Here is a 17,866-nt window from a genome sequence, read left to right as displayed (position 1 = left end):
CGTGTTACAAACGGTGCTTTGTGTTTGTGCCCTTTTTCTGGCTTTCTGGTGTTTTCCCTATATATTATACCATAGACTCCTCTATTGGTCTTGAAGCGTGTAATGAGCATATACTGATTATGAATATATAATACATTTGTATTTGCAGATTATATAACATCCATATTTACATACATACATTCAGAATTTTCTAATGGGAAAAACATATATAAAATTAGAGATTTGGAATAAAATGTTCTCAATGTCTTATATTAACACAGAAATATCTGAAGTTTTCACTGATGGCTGCCTCTGGGTCTAAGACCCCTACCGTTAGCTAAGATGAAGAAACTAAAGCATTCATTAGACCACATAGCAGTTTTGGCTCCTGGTGGTTTCTTCCAGCCTTACTTAGGGGAGCCGAAGATGACAACTGTACAAAACAGACTGTAATATTAGACTACTGGCTTGAGAGAGGTCAACAGGAGTTAAAGCTACTTGACTCTAGAGATCAGTGGAAGCATCCGTGTCCGTTGTTCCGTTTTCCGTGATTTTCTGCGGACCCATTGACTTTGTCCCATTGCACCGTTTGTCATCCGCGTCCGTGATCCGTGTTTCCAGTCCGTCAAAAAAATATGACCTGTCCTATTTTTTGGACGGACAACGGTTCGCGGACCCATTCAAGTCAATGGGTCCGTGAAAAAACATGGAGGCACACAAGATTGTCATCTGCGTCCGTGATCCGTGTCCGTTTTTTTCCTATCATTTTCAAGGCAAACTTGACTTAGATTTTTTTTTCACTTTTCTTGTCTGGTGATCCTCCAAAAATCAAGGAAGACACACGGGAAAAAAAACGGACACGGATCACGGAACAACGGAACCCCGTTTTGCGGACCGTGAAAAAATACTGTCGTGTGCATGAGGCCTAAAACCCATAATATAACTACTGTGATATTTTTCCTTAAAGTATCAGAAGTTTTATGTTACTATAGGTTATGATGCGGAATGCACACGGCTGGTGACCCGTGCATTGCAGAACCGCCGGAAGCGGCCCGCGGCATGGAGCCCTTACATTCGTGGGCAAGAGGCCTTTGAAGCCAAAATCAGAAGTGGCTGATAAAAGGAGAGAAAGTTAAAGGACAGATATGACAAAACTGCATCAAGAAGCCTTAATGTGTGGCCGTACCCTAGGGCACATTATCACACACACACTTAGGCCTTCTGCACACGGACGTGTGCTGCCGTTGCAGTATTGCAGACCGCATTTGCAGATCCGCCATACACGGGCGCCATTCCGTGGGCATTCTGCATCACGGATGCGGACCCATTTACTTCAATGGGTCCGCAAATCAGGAGATGCGGAATGGTGCGGAACGGAAGCACGGATCGGAACCCTACGAAGTACTACAGAGTGCCTCCGTGGGGTTTTGTCCCGTACTTTTGTTCCAAAAAAAGATAGAGCATGTCCTATCTTTTTGCGGTACGGGCGGATCGCGGAACCATTAAAGTGAATGGGTCCGCTCACCGCTGCGGGTGCCCCACAGTCGGCGTTCATGCATTGCGGCCCGCACGGCCACGGGGCGCACACGTTCGTGTGCAGGAGGCCTTACAATATGATTTTGTATTTCAGTATATTGTTATGTAGTAATCCAATTTGTATGTTTGTATGTTTAGTGCATAATTGAAAATACTAATTTAAATAATAGGTAACAATCATGAAACAAAGTGTCAAATAAATGACTGCCTAATATCAGCATTGCATTGGTATTTATACAGTTTGATGGTGTCCTCTGTTCATATAGAATATGCTCCATCAATAAATATAACGACCTGAGTGCGGTAAAAAGAATGATTCTGGCTGCATTTAGGCATTAGGTAACCAGACCTAGGTCACATTTCCAATCTGTTAAAACATCTGTTGGAAGTGTCTGGTGCCTACTTTTAGGGAACCATTCAGCTGGGACTTAGATCCACCGGGCCCCCAGGGAAGCTGGTGCTCTGAACACAGGCCAGGTAGCATTGATTGCTTACTCTTTGCTATCAGCTAAGTATCTTGTCCAAACAAATTGGCTGTGCCATGCCAAAGGCAAAGGGCTGATTATTGTATCTAGATAAAGTTTGCACAAAGAAAGACTGTAATACGAGCAATATATAAGCTGTGGTTATAGTAACCAACATGTCCTTTAGGTTTTGTCCCAGACAACTAGTTCCAATCAAGGAATCTCAATGGGATAACAGCGGTTTTCATCTAAGGCTGGTGATGATCAGCACAGATAGGAGATAACCAGCATGTAAATGGTCTGTAGGATGCGAGGGAAAGCTCTAAAGCACTGACAACTCTTAACTGATATATGGTCTGTGATTTACAATGGACACCTCTGGAGGTAGACTATCATAGCAGTAAGTTCAAAGTTAAGCCTCATTCACACGTGAAGTATGTGTGCTGTACGTGTTCTCCGCAGACAGCACACGTCCCCATTCATTTTGAATGTGTGTATTCACACGTCAGTGTTTTAGCACGGTCCGTGTTTTCAGCATGGATGCATGTCCTATCTTTGTCCGTGTTCCCGGATCCCTCACGCCCATTATAGTCTATGGGTCAGTGAAAACCACGGATGCAACATGGATGCTACACGGCCCGCGTTTGCGGATCCGCAATACATGGGCACCGTTCCGTGTGCAATCCGCATCACGGATGCAGACCTATTCACTTCAATGGGTCCACAAATCCAGAGATGCAGAACGGAAGTACGGAACGGAACACTACGGAAGCACTACAAAGTGGTTGCGGAACAGGACGGATTGCGGACCCATTCAAGTGAATAAGTCCGCGATCTCCATGCGGCTGGGCCGCGGTCGGTGCCCGTGCATTGTGGACCACAATTTGCGGTCCGCAGCACGGTCACAGGCTTCACACGGTCATGTGAACAAGCCCTAAGGAGGACACTGTGACCCTGCATCCTGTACACCCAATATTAGGTAAGCAATCAGCTATATTGGTGATATCCAAATATTTCTATAATAATAATCTGCATAGCATCAATATATGAATATAATTAATAATATAACTTATTTTACCCCTTTGGTTGGTAAAATTACCAATTTTGAGATCAAAAAGTAAAACACAGGTACACATGACAGTATACTACTACAGAGGGATCTGGATAGATTGGAGGCTTGGGCAGATAAGTGGCAGATGAGGTTTAACACTGATAAATGTAAAGTTATGCACATGGGAAGGAAAAATGCAAGTCACCCGTACATACTAAATGGTAAAACACTCGGTAACACTGACATGGAAAAGGATCTAGGAATTTTAATAAACAGCAAACTAAGCTGCAAAAAACAGTGTCAGGCAGCTGCTGCCAAGGCCAATAAGATAATGGGTTGCATCAAAAGGGGCATAGATGCCCGTGATGAGAACATATTCCTACTACTTTACAAATCACTGGTCAGACCACACATGGAGTACTGTGTACAGTTCTGGGCTCCTGTAAACAAGGCAGACATAGCAGAGCTGGAGAGGGTCCAGAGGAGGGCAACTAAAGTAATAACTGGAATGGGGCAACTACAGTACCCTGAAAGATTATCAAAATTAGGGTTATTCACGTTAGAAAAAAGACGACTGAGGGGAGATCTAATTACTATGTATAAATATATCAGGGGGCAGTACAGAGACCTCTCCCATCATCTATTTATCCCCAGGACTGTGACTGTGACGAGGGGACATCCTCTGCGTTTGGAGGAAAGAAGGTTTGTACACAAACATAGAAAAGGGTTCTTTACGGTAAGAGCAGTGAGACTATGGAACTCTCTGCCTGAGGAGGTGGTGATGGTGAGTACAATAAAGGAATTCAAGAGGGGCCTGGATGTATTTCTGGAGCGTAATAATATTACAGGCTATAGCTACTAGAGAGGGGTCGTTGATCCAGGGAGTTATTCTGATTGCCTGATTGGAGTCGGGAAGGAATTTTTATTCCCCTAAAGTGAGGAAAATTGGCTTCTACCTCACAGGGTTTTTTTTTGCCTTCCTCTGGATCAACTTGTAGGATGACAGGCCGAACTGGATGGACAAATGTCTTTTTTCGGCCTTATGTACTATGTTACTATGTTACATGAACAATGTAACATAACTATGTAAAATGAGAATTGGAGAACCATAATAAAACCATAAGGTGTAATTATGGCTTCTCTGCAGTGACCACAGGGCTTAGTGTTAGATTTCATTCTTCTCACAGTAATGGATGACATAACACAGCCAAGATGTAAAGTCAAGGCTATAGTGGATTTTAGTTTTACCTATTAAGCAACTTTGTCCAGCTGCACCATTTGTACAATGAAACTACAAATCCCAGCATGCCCTTTTTGCCATTTGTATATGTGCACAGTTAGGCCTCTTGCACACGACGTATGTCCTATTATTGTCCGCATTACAGACAAGGATAGTACTGGTCTATTAGGGGCCAGCTGTTCCGTTCCGCATATGGACCGCAAACGGAAACCGCAAAAACGGAACGGAAACTAAAATAAAATACGTTCCTGTGCAAGAGGCCTTGGGTCATGCTATGGCAGCTTTTTCCTCCCCAAATACACTCATTTAAGTAACACACACACACACTTCAGGCATGTAGAAACTATGCAGAAAGGACACAGAAATCCAGCTCTCTGGAAAATAATTTTTTAAAGTTTTATTCATAAACAAATGAACACAATGAAACTTGACAGTGATTGTCCTTATTAATGCAATGACCAGTATATAAATACCCTTGGCACAAGTATTGTCAATTTTGTTAAAGGGGAACCCATCCTGTCAATCACAATTCATGAAAACAAAAGACCTTTCCACCCCTCTTAATGTACATCTCTGCTACCAGCCAGGCAGTGAGTGGGGGCTATAAACTGGCACAACTGGAGCAGGAAGTCAGTGCCTAGTGCTATCAAGTCAATCTTATAGCTCTAATTCATATTAATAGTAACATAAAAACAAGGCAGTGATCACATACAGGCAGCAAAACAAAAAGGTGCAAACCCAGAACTAAGTCAGTAGAACTGCACTGGCATCATTAATTGCACTTGGAATCCAACAGAAATAAATACTGTGAGCAAATCTTTTTCATGGAAAAAAATATCATCTATACCTATATACATATACATGTAAACGAAGAAAGACCCCCCCCCCCCCCCCCCCCATAGTCCTATAGTGTCAACCAGTCCAAGGGGTTGTAGGCTGACTACAAGGATTGTATCATGCTTGAGTCCTGAGAAGGTCGTTCTTATGAGGAAATCAAGTGCAAAAATGTTCTGTAAACTTCTAGGACAAGATATCCCAGTGGCTTATTCAGACTGTTTGGGCACCCATGTAAACTTCCAACCTCCTTCACTGTCCCTTCGAACAAATGCCTGGCCATTAGAGAAGCTGTGGGTCTTCACATTACAATGCGGGTTCAAGGAGGTTGAGAAGGCAACTTCTGTTTTGTTGGGAGAAACCTCAGGAGTGTAGTAGATTGGAGAACCAAAGGGACTAACCGGTTCACTCTTTGCCAGGGAAGCAGAGCTGGAAGCAGGAGAATAGTCTGCCATATGAGGAGAGTCATTGCTGCAGGAACTCCCAACTTGGCTATGTACAGGGGTCATGTGGATAGTACTATATCCAGAAGATGGGGATCCCTGTGTACTCTCATAGTTTGTTCCTGGCAGGCTATGGAGAAGTTCCGTAGATATGGCACTGTAGTTAGCTGTAACAGAGTCATCGATGGTGTTGACATCCTTCAGTCCAAGAGTTTGCAGGACCCATTTTTCTATAGAAGGGTTGGATTGCTCCTGAGAGGCAGTGAAGTCGCTAAAAAGATTTCTTTTGACCTTCTTAGCTGAGGTCTCAGGAGAAGCAAGGCTGCTAGCTCTGCATTTTCTCTTTAGAGGAGCTCCAAGACCACTGCTGGACAGCAACTTCTGTGAGAATAAAAGAAAAATAGTCTATTACACAAAGCAATGAAACGTTTGAGACCCTAGTAACTTCCTACAGCAGGCTCCAAAATGCAGTAACAACGCGTGACCTGTAGTCCTCCAGATGAGATGTGGGGCTACAAGTTCCAGCATTACTTTCAGTCAGCAGAGCCATGAACTGTATTGTCTTCGTTTGTATAGAAGCGATTTTGCACGGAGCCTGACATTCCAGCACACTTACAATGATACATCATGTACGCGGCTGGAGAGCTTCTACCTAGAGCCAAGCACCCCAGGAGGTCCAGCAGAGGTCCCATTTGCACGTACACAATGAGAAACACTTAGTAGCAGATCACAGTGCGTGTCAGGACAAGGGTTTGCACTTGATGGTTGTCTAAATCAGCATATTAGAGAGATCTTCTACCATAGCAGGTGGCCATGTCCCCTTCACCTCAGGAGATCCCTATCTAAACCCTAAGCGCGGTCTTCATCGCTTTATCTAGCTGATCACTTGCACCATTACTGATAAACATCTATTCCTATTGATTGAGAAGGACCAAGGCAGGAAACTACAGGACTTCATTACACACCTTGGTCTTTTCTTCCAGGCATTTTACAAAGGTGGAGTTCAGGTACTGCTTTAGTTTGTTGTTCTCCTCGTGTAAGCGTGCCAGCTCCTCTTCCCTCTGGACTAGAGTGTCCTGAAGCTGTGGGAGATATCAGGCAATCAGACAATGCAGGTTCCTTTCCACCACAAATCCTAAAACTAAGCATTGACAGAAGAAGCATGTCTATGTAGCTGCTGACCACCACCCCCCGCTGAGAACCCTTTCAGTTTCAAATGATCACTGAAGCTTGCTGAATACATTGCCATTAACCCAGTGCCATCTTAAGAGCATTATAGGCCCCCGGGCAATACAGTGCACTGGGGCCCTGTCTACACAATCACGCACTAGAATAGTATACACCCTATAGTATACAGCACCACACAGTATGCAGTATAGCACCCTATAGTATACAGCACCACACAGTATGCAGTATAGCACCCTATAGTATACAGCACCACACAGTATGCAGTATAGCACCCTATAGTATACAGCACCACACAGTATGCAGTATAGCACCCTATAGTATACAGCACCACACAGTATGCAGTATAGCACCCTATAGTATACAGCACCACACAGTATGCAGTATAGCACCCTATAGTATACAGCACCACACAGTATGCAGTATAGCACCCTATAGTATACAGCACCACACAGTATGCAGTATAGCACCCTATAGTATACAGCACCACACAGTATGCAGTATAGCACCCTATAGTATACAGCACCACACAGTATGCAGTATAGCACCCTATAGTATACAGCACCACACAGTATGCAGTATAGCACCCTATAGTATACAGCACCACACAGTATGCAGTTTAGCACCCCACACTATACAGTACCCCACAGTATATAGTAGAGCAGTATAGACCCCCACACTATACAGCACCTCACTGTATACAGCACCCCAAACTATACACGATACAGCCCCCCACACTATACAGTACAGCACTCTACACTATACCGCACCCACAGTATACAGCCCCCCACACTATACAGTACAGCAGTATAGCACTCCCCCCACTATACAGCCCCCCCCCCACACTATACAGGCCCCCCACACTATACAGGCCCCCCACACTATACAGCCCACCACACAGTATACAGGCCACCCCCCCCCCCACACACAGTATACAGCCCACCACACAATATACAGCCCATTACACAATATATAGCCCACCACACAATATACAGCCCACCACACAGTATACAGGCCCCCACACAGTATACAGCCCCCCACACAATATACAGCCCATTACACAATATATAGCCCACCACACAATATACAGCCCACCACACAGTATACAGGCCCCCACACAGTATACAGCCCCCCACACAGTACACAGCACCCCACTATACAGTAGTTTACAGTATATTAAAATAACAACCCCATGTCACCTTTTTCTGATGTAATCTTTACACAGAAAAGCTCCACAGTTAACTTCTGCAACACTCCTGATAGGACCTGTGATGACTTCATAGCCATGTGACCAGTAATTGCTAGGTTACTGGTCACATGGTAATGATGTCATTAAGGTCCTAGATCAAAACTCATTAAGGTCCTAGAATTAAGATCATTAACACAGTACGATCATGATGCCTGTGTAGCCGACAGCCTGACACCCGGGGCAGTAGCTAGCAGGGCTCAAGAGGCAGCTGCCTTGGGCCCCCCCAGGAGCAACTGGGCCCAGGGCAGCTGCCCCTTTTGCCCCTTGGTAAAGACGGCCCTGGCGGCAACGCTGCTAAATGACGGTTGGGAAGTTGGCTGGTGGGTTCACTGGGCAGGCGGGCCCCCAGGCAAGTGGGGCCCCCGGGCAACTGCCCAGCGTGCCCATTCGAAAAGACGGCCCTGCATTAACCCCATAAAAGCATGTTCTGGAGGAGAACACCGACGCTTACCTGTTTGTTAGTGAACATCTGATTAGACAGCTGATCCCCCCACAGGTAGTCCTCTTGGAGGTTGCAGCCAAGATAGGACTGCCCTGAAATGCCAATGCAGATACAAATCTTTCATTACAATTTGCGGGTGCAGAACAGAGTAGAACACTGAAGTGAATTTACCTACATAAGATGCATCATTAGAAAGGGTGGACTTACCGTGGGATTGGGGACCCTGGTTGCTTGATCTGTTGTCCAGGAGACCAGAAGCCCAGAGAGAAACCCAAGTATCCTTGGTAACATCAACACTGGCCGCTGACGTTGAGGAGAAGTATGGGCAATCATAGCCCTGACCCCCTGCAAAGTACTGGTCTTGGCAAGCCAGAATGGTGTTCTGTAGAAGGAAGACAGGAGGAGAACTCTGTTAGATATGGCAGAATCAGACTTTTGTGCTGCAACAAAGGCTACAGTCTTTAGGGGAGGTAAAGCCAGATTCTCTGCAGCTATTGAGCAGATACTACCCTGCTGGAAATAAAGGCTCAGTTGTGTGAATGAAGATTTAGACCAGCTGACAATTCACTTCCACCACCACATGCCAGTGTACCTACAGTATCAGTATAGATCTACAACACTGTCCCTGGAGCAAGGCACAGACTGCCCCCATGTGTAGATAATCTAGAGCACTACAAATAGAGAGTAATTACTAACAAGTGTCCTACAGAAGAACATCCAAAGTCCTAATCTGATCTCACATCAGTAAGTAACACAAGATAAGAGCTCTCAGAAGATCACAGCCTGCTACAACAACTACTACTACTGATCACACAGGAGGCAGCAGCTTCACAACTTCTTCAGGAGATTCCCCAAAGTGCTGAGAAAGCAATTCACAATCCAACCAACAGGACAGCCAGGAGAGGAGAAGTCACTTACCATCTTGTTGCTTCAATGACTATTTGCAGACACTTTTTCATTAAAGCCCCACTGAGCTTTAAATGGGAGTGAGGTAGGGCAGAAAGAGGCAGTCCTCATCTGAGAGGGCTCCAGGAACGCCCCTGGGGTTTTCTAAAGCCACCAATCTGATTTGATGTCAATCTGTCAAATGGATGACCTCAGCAAACTCCTAATGCACATATCAAAGCAATTCACTCCCACTCATGCAGATGACATGCAGAGCCCACCCATCACTGTGCTGCCTAATGAGCCTTGTTCCTACATGACCTGAGCAATATGCCCATTCTGCATACATGAGGGGTGGGAGATGTAGATTTACATGTTCATTTGTAAATGTAATTCACACCTGGATTATCACCTTATAATGCTCAAAACAGGCAGCACAATCCACATGCGATAAAAGAATATACAGTAAAGGCAAAACACACACATAGGACTGCAGCATTCTACATAGACTGCTGGGACTACTACACCCATCCAGGAACCATGTTCTGGGGAAATACTTGATTTACAAGCTGGATATATCTGGAATTGTAATAAGCGTAGAAGTGTGCCTCATTATATCCCATTATTACTGTATAATTTATGGATCACTGAGCCTGGGCTATGGAGGATCCGCAGAAGTGTGATGAAACCTGACCTGCCTGTGGACAGTGCTGGTAATGAGGGAAGAGGCAGATGACATATGGATATCTTCTTTTATTTCACCCAAGAGGACATTTTATTCTGTTAACCCATTATAGAGGCTCAATGTCTCGTTAATAGAACAATTTGCATCCATTCTCTCCTTACAAACATATTTCCACCATGTCTAGGAAGACTAAATTATCATCACCCCTGAGAAATGTATCCGCAGTGTTTCTCCACAGTGCCTCCTCCTTAAAGGTCACCAATGGGATCTATCTCCTATCTATTTCTCAATCCTATCTCATATCTAACTATCTATTATCTATCTATCTATCTATCTATCTATCTATCTATCTATCTATCTCATATCTAACTATCTATCTATCTATCTATCTATTATCTATCTGTCTATTATCTCCTATCTATCTATTATCTATCTATCTATCTATCTATCTCATATCTAACTATCTATTATCTATCTATCTATCTATCTATCTATTATCTATCTATCTATCTCATATCTAACTATCTATCTATCTATCTATCTATTATCTATCTGTCTATTATCTCCTATCTATCTATTATCTATCTATCTATCTATCTATCTCATATCTAACTATCTATTATCTATCTATCTATCTATCTATCTATTATCTATCTATCTATCTCATATCTAACTATCTATCTATTATCTATCTATCTATCTCATATCTATCTATCTCATATCTATCTATCTCATATCTATCTATCTATCTATCTATCTATCTATCTATCTATCTGTCTATTATCTCCTATCTATCTATCTATCTTCCATCTATCTCATATCTATCTATCTATCTATCTATCTATCTATCTATTATCTCCTATCTATCTATCTATCTATCTATCTATCTCATATCTATCTATCTATCTATCTATCTATCTATCTATCTGTCTATTATCTCCTATCTATCTATCTATCTATCTTCCATCTATCTCATATCTATCTATCTATCTATCTATCTATCTATCTATCTATTATCTCCTATCTATCTATCTATCTATCTATCTATCTATCTATCTATCTATCTATCTATCTCTCTCATAGCTATCTATCTATCTATCTATCTATCTCATATCTATTTATCTATCTATCTATTATATATCTATCTATTTATCTACCTATCTATCTACCTATCTATCTATCTTATCTACCTATCTATCTATCTATTTATCTATCTATCTCATATCTATCTATCTATCTATCTATCTCATATCTATTTATCTATCATCTATCTATCTATCTATCTATCTATTATATATCTATCTATTTATCTACCTACCTATCTATCTATTTATCTATTATCTATCTATCTCATATCTATTTATCTATCTATCTATCTATTATCTATCTATCTATCTCATATCTATCTATTATATATCTATCTACCTATCTATCTACCTATCTATTATCTATCTATCTATCTATCTATCTATCTATCTATCTATCTCTGTCTCATATCTATCTATCTATGGATGCACTGACTGTGGGATGCCCCATTCATTAAAACTGGAGGTAAGGTCAGGTACCTTTATGGTTTTGTTGTGTTAATGGGGTGGGGTGAGAAGTGCAGCCCCTTGCTTTAATACATACACTCACTAGTAACATCTCTACCTGGAAATAACAAAACCTCATTATTTGCTGGCACTGTCATTGTAAGCTGTTACATGGTAAACAATTACACCAATCCGCCTATTTTAAATTAACATTTATATTCCAAGAAATTGTGTATTTGTAAGTGGAATAATTCTAAATTATAAGGAAATATAAAGGTACATCTATCAATGAGCCTGAAAGCGCAGGCCAATAGTGCAGTTACAGCACACTGACAGAAAAATCTATTATCTATCTATCCCATGTATATCTATATCACCTGTCTATGCTAGGTTTGTCTGTCTATCTCTATCTATCTCACGTGTATTTATATCATCTCTCTATTCTAGGCTTGTCTATATCTATCTATCTATCTATCATCAATCTATCTATCTATCTATCTATCATCTATCTAACTATATCTATCTATCTATCATCTATCTATCTATCATCTATCTATCTATCTATCTATCATCTATCTAACTATATCTATCTATCCATCTATCTCATATCTATCTATCTATCTATCTATCTATTCATCCATCTATCTCATATCTATCTATCTATTATCTATCTATCTATTATCTATCTATCTATCTATCTATCATCTATCTATCTATCTATTATCTATCTATCTATTATCTATCTAACTATATCTATCTATCCATCTATCTATCTATCTATCTATCTATCTATCTATCTATCTCATATCTATCTATCTATCTATCCATCTATCTCATATCTATCTATCTATCTATCTATCTATCTATCTATCCATCTATCTCATATCTATCTATCTATCTATCTATCTATCCATCTATCTCATATCTATCTATCTATCTATTATCTATCTATCTATTATCTATCTATCTATCATCTATCTATCTATCAATCTATCTATCTATCTATCATCTATCTATCTATTATCTATCTAACTATATCTATCTATCCATCTATCTATCTATCTATCTATCTATCTATCTATCTATCCATCTATTATCTATCTATCTATTATCTATCTATCTATCATCTATCTATAATCTATCTATCTATCATCTATCTATCCATCTATCTCATATCTATCTATCTATCTATCTATCTATCTATCTTCTATTCATCCATCTATCTCATATCTATCTATCTATCTATCTATCTATCTATCTATCTATCTATCCATCTATTATCTATCTATCTATTATCTATCTATCTATCATCTATCTATAATCTATCTATCTATCATCTATCTATCCATCTATCTCATATCTATCTATCTATCTATCTATCTATCTATCTATCTATCTATCTATCTATCTTCTATTCATCCATCTATCTCATATCTATCTATCTATCTATCTCCTATCTATCTATCTATCTATCTATCTATCTATCTATCATCTATCTATCTATCATCTATCTATCTATCATCTATCTATAATCTATCTATCTATTATCTATCTAACTATATCTATCTATCCATCTATCTATCTATCTATCCATCTATTATCTATCTATCTATTATCTATCTATCTATCATCTATCTATAATCTATCTATCTATCATCTATCTATCCATCTATCTCATATCTATCTATCTATCTATCTATCTATCTATCTATCTTCTATTCATCCATCTATCTCATATCTATCTATCTATCTATCTCCTATCTATCTATCTATCTATCTATCTATCTATCTATCTATCATCTATCTATCTATCTATCTATCTATCTATCTATCATCTATCTATAATCTATCTATCTATTATCTATCTAACTATATCTATCTATCCATCTATCTCATATCTATCTATCTATCTATCTATCTATCTATCTATCTATCTATCTATCTATCTTCTATTCATCCATCTATCTCATATCTATCTATCTATCTCCTATCTATCTATCTATCTATCTATCTATCTATCTATCTATCTATCTATCTATCTTCTATTCATCCATCTATCTCATATCTATCTATCTATCTATCTATCTATCTATCTATCTATCTATCTATCTATCTATCTCCTATCTATCTCATATCTATCTATCTATCTATCTATCTATCTATCTATCTTCTATTCATCCATCTATCTCATATCTATCTATCTATCTATCTATCTATCTATCTCCTATCTATCTATCTATCTATCTATCTATCTATCTATCTATCTATCTATCTATCTATCTTCTATTCATCCATCTATCTCATATCTATCTATCTATCTATCTCCTATCTATCTATCTATCTATCTATCTATCTCCTATCTATCTATCTATCTATCTATCTATCTATCTATCTATCTATCTATCTTCTATTCATCCATCTATCTCATATCTATCTATCTATCTATCTATCTATCTATCTATCTATCTATCTATCTATCTTCTATTCATCCATCTATCTCATATCTATCTATCTATCTATCTATCTATCTATCTCCTATCTATCTATCTATCTATCTATCTATCTATCTATCTATCTATCTATCTATCTATCTATCTATCTATCTATCTATCTAATGCCCATCTATATGACACAATCAGGTAGGACACGTTAGATTAATTAGATGGAGTAACATTACATATGTACAATGTAACTTGTGCGGTAAATCCGGTGCTCAGAAGACTGGATCCCAGAATGGCCGCACACCGGACGATGTAGTCGGCCAGATACAAGGTTTCCATTTCTGCTGCCTTCACTGCCCGGATATTGCAGGATCGGGGAGACTCGGCTCGTCCATTGCAGGATCGGGGAGACTCGGCTCGTCCATTGCAGGATCGGGGAGACTCGGCTCGTCCATTGCAGGATCGGGGAGACTCGGCTCGTCCATTGCAGGATCGGGGAGACTCGGCTCGTCCATTGCAGGATCGGGGAGACTCGGCTCGTCCATTGCAGGATCGGGGACACTCGGCTCGTCCATTGCAGGATCGGGGACACACGTCTCGTCCATTGCAGTAGGACATTGGAGATTTCCATTTCTCATTTTGCACATTTCCTATGGCAGAGACCATCCATGACTGATAGTCAGGAGTCAGTACTAGGCAGGGTAGAGCCACAGGCTGGCTGAATGCATCTCAGCAGTGTTATACGATCGGTGGCATCTGTACAGCTCACAATACTGCCCCCTACAGGCGGCTCGGATTCCCAGGGAATCTATGAATTCATTGAATTGCTATAAAGCCAAACATCCTCAGCATTTCACCCGGAGCCTGCTGACATGAACAGTTTGCTCTTTTTGATGACTATGGTTAGTACAATGCATTGGATATAATACTTTACTAGCAATAATTAAAATATACTGGTTTATCACATACTAACAGCCCAGCAATTCAAGGGGTGGGGGGTACTCTCCTGTATGGACAGCAGATTGCCCCCCAAAATACATGTCTGCTTCTACTATTGCAATAGCTAGAGCTGTCCTACAGAGGTTCTCCAGGTCAGACCAGACAAGAAGTCCTTTCATATATTAACCATATATTAAATCCCAGTAACTTTGATATGTGGGATTTAGAAGTAAAGGTTCCTTCACATTTAGAGTAAGGCCACACACCCTAAGGTGCCCACTATGCGGATTAGGGCTCGTTCACACGAACGTGTGCTGCCCGTCGCCGTATTGTGGACCTCATTTGCAGATCTGGAATACACGGGCACCGTTCCGTGTGCATTACGCATCACGGATGCGGTCCCATTCACTTCAATGGGTCCGCAAATCCGGAGATGCGGAACGGAAGCATGGAACGGAACACTACGGAAGCACTACGGAGTGCTTCCTGGGGTTCTCTATCTTTTTGTGGAACGGAGGGATCGCAGACCCATTCAAGTGAATCGGTCCGCGATCCCCATGCGGCTGCCCCACGGATGTTGCCCGTGCATTGCGGACCGCAATTTCCATGATCCATCCACACCGGAAAAAAATACAGCAAGTTCTATTTTTTTTCAGAACGGAAGCATGGATCGGAACCCCACGGAAGCACTACGGAGCGCTTCCGTGGTGTTTCTGTCCGTGCCTCCACAGCGCAAAAAAATAGAACTTGCTCTATTTTTTTGCTGTGTGGATGGATCACGGAGCCATTCAAGTTGAATGGGTCTCAATCCGTCCCGGCCGCCGCACAGACGTTGCCCATGCATTGGTGGCCGCAAATTGCGGTTCCCAATGCACGGAACAGAACCACAACGGCCGTGTGAATAAGCCCTAAGGCCTCTTGCACACGAATGTTGTGCATTCGTTCCGTGCATTGAGGACTGCAACTTGAGGACCGCAACTTGAATTGTGATGTGGAGGCACGGACAGAAACACCACGGAAGCACTTCGTATTTTTTTTTTTGTCCCTTTGTTGGTTTTGATATTATGCTTAGGCCTCTTTCACACTAACGTTTTTTTTTTCCGTTTTGCGGGCCGTTTTTTGCGTTCCGTATACGGTCCGTATGCGGAACTATTCATTTCAATGGTTCTGCAAAAAAAACTGAATGTACTCCGTATGCATTCTGTTTCCGTATTTCCGTTTTTCCGTTCCGTTGAAGGATAGAACATGTCCTATTATTGCCTGCAAATCACGTTCTGTGGCTCCATTCAAGTCAATGGGTCGGCAAAAAAAACGGAACACATACGGAAATGCATCAGTATGTCTTCCGTATCCATTCTGTTTTTGCGGAACCATCTATTGAAAATGTTATGCCCAGCCCAATTTTTTCTATGTAATTACTGTATACTGTATACTGTATATGCCATACGGAAAAACGGAACTGAACCGGAAACACAACGGAAACAAAAAAACTGAACAACGAATCCGTGAAAAACGGACCGCAAAACACTGAAATAGCCATACGGTCGTGTGAAAGAGGCTTTAAGCAGGCTTTAGCCAAGTTTAGATTTCATTTTCCTTTGCATTTTCTAAAAAACATAAAAATGCTTAAAAAAAATATTCAAGATTTGTTAAAGGGGTTTCTCACAATTATTTTAGCATCATTTTTTGTTTGTATCAATTGGAGGTCCCAGATACAATATAACTGCCGTTTTGACATTTGCCGCTAATTTTGACGTGCATTTTTTGGGGGACACTACGTCCTGATGTTAGCAGTATGTCAATGGGAACACATTCTTTTTTTGGGTGCAAAAAATGCAAAATTTTGTGTAAAGCTAAGGCCTCTTTCACACGGGCGTTGCGGGAAAATGTGCGGGTGCGTTGCGGGAACACGCGCGATTTTTCCGCGCGAGCGCAAAATATTATGATGCGTTTTGCACTCGTGTGAGAAAAATCACACATGTTTGGTACCCAAACCCGAACTTCTTCACAGAAGTTCGGGCTTGGGATCGGGGTTGTGTAGATTGTATTATTTTCCCTTATAACATGGTTATAAGGGAAAATAATAGCATTCTGAATACAGAATGCATAGTAAAACATCGCTGGAGGGGTTAAAAATAAATAAATAATAATTTAACTCACCTTAGTCCACTTGATCGCGGCCCGGCATCTCCTTCTGTCTCCTTTGTTGAACAGGACCTGTGGTGAGCATTCATTGCAGGAACAGAACCTGTGGTGACGTCACTCCGGTCATCACATGATCCATCACCATGGTAAAAGATCATGTGATGGATCATGTGATGACCGGAGTGACATCACCACAGGTCCTGTTCAGCTAAGAAGGAGACAGACGAGATGCCGGCAGCGCGAGCAAGTGGATTAAGGTGAGTTAAATTATTTGTAAAAAATTTTTTAACCCCTCCAGCGCTATTTTACTATGCATTCTGTATTCAGAATGCTATTATTTTCCCTTATAACCATGTTATAAGGGAAAATAATAATGATCGGGTCTCCATCCCGATCGTCTCCTAGCAACCCTGCGAGAAAATCGCACCGCATCCGCACTTGCTTGCGGATGCTTGCGATTTTCACGCAACCCCATTCACTTCTATGGGGCCTGCGTTGCGTGAAAAACGCACAAAGAGGAGCTTGCTGCGATTTTCACGCAACGCACAAGTGATGCGTGAAAATCACCGCTCATGTGAACAGCCCCATAGAAATGAATGGGTCGGTATTCAGTGCGGGTGCAATGCGTTCACCTCCCGCATCGCATCCGCGCGGAAAACTCGCCCGTGTGAAAGGGGCCTAAGAGTAGGGTCACATGTAGCATTTTTAGGAAAGACAGTGTTGTTTTTTTCCCCTGGCATTTATTGCCTCTTTTTTCTGCAAACAAGGCAGCAGACAGATATTAGCTGACAGCCAAAAATATAACTTTTGTTGCAT

At 41.3% G+C, this 17,866-nt stretch overlaps 1 protein-coding gene across 1 annotated transcript; it reads right to left on the bottom strand.

Annotated features, from left to right (window-relative positions):
- Positions 1-4,724: 4,724 nt before the first annotated feature.
- Positions 4,725-9,931, bottom strand: GMNC (geminin coiled-coil domain containing). Its single transcript, XM_040430010.1, has 5 exons — positions 9,866-9,931; positions 8,631-8,805; positions 8,433-8,515; positions 6,513-6,629; positions 4,725-5,928 (listed from the first exon to the last, which is right to left on the bottom strand). The coding sequence occupies exons 1-5, from the start codon at positions 9,929-9,931 to the stop codon at positions 5,314-5,316; spliced, it is 1,056 nt and encodes a 351-aa protein (XP_040285944.1). The 3' UTR covers positions 4,725-5,313.
- Between the last annotated feature and the right edge of the window lie 7,935 nt (positions 9,932-17,866).

This window comes from Bufo bufo, chromosome 4 (genome assembly GCF_905171765.1).
Source record: "Bufo bufo chromosome 4, aBufBuf1.1, whole genome shotgun sequence".
Classification (NCBI taxonomy): domain Eukaryota; kingdom Metazoa; phylum Chordata; class Amphibia; order Anura; family Bufonidae; genus Bufo; species Bufo bufo.
This window is presented reverse-complemented; position numbering and strand designations above follow the sequence as displayed.

Excerpts from the sequence above, each read along its gene's own strand:
- GMNC (XM_040430010.1), bottom strand. The coding sequence starts at position 9,931 with ATGGGATATAATGAGGCACACTTCTACGCTTATTACAATTCCAGATAT. Across the intron at positions 8,516-8,630 it reads CCAGGGTCCCCAATCCCACG|GGCAGTCCTATCTTGGCTGC; the intron begins GTAAGTCCACCC and ends TTGGCATTTCAG. Across the intron at positions 6,630-8,432 it reads AGATGTTCACTAACAAACAG|CTTCAGGACACTCTAGTCCA; the intron begins GTAAGCGTCGGT and ends TATCTCCCACAG.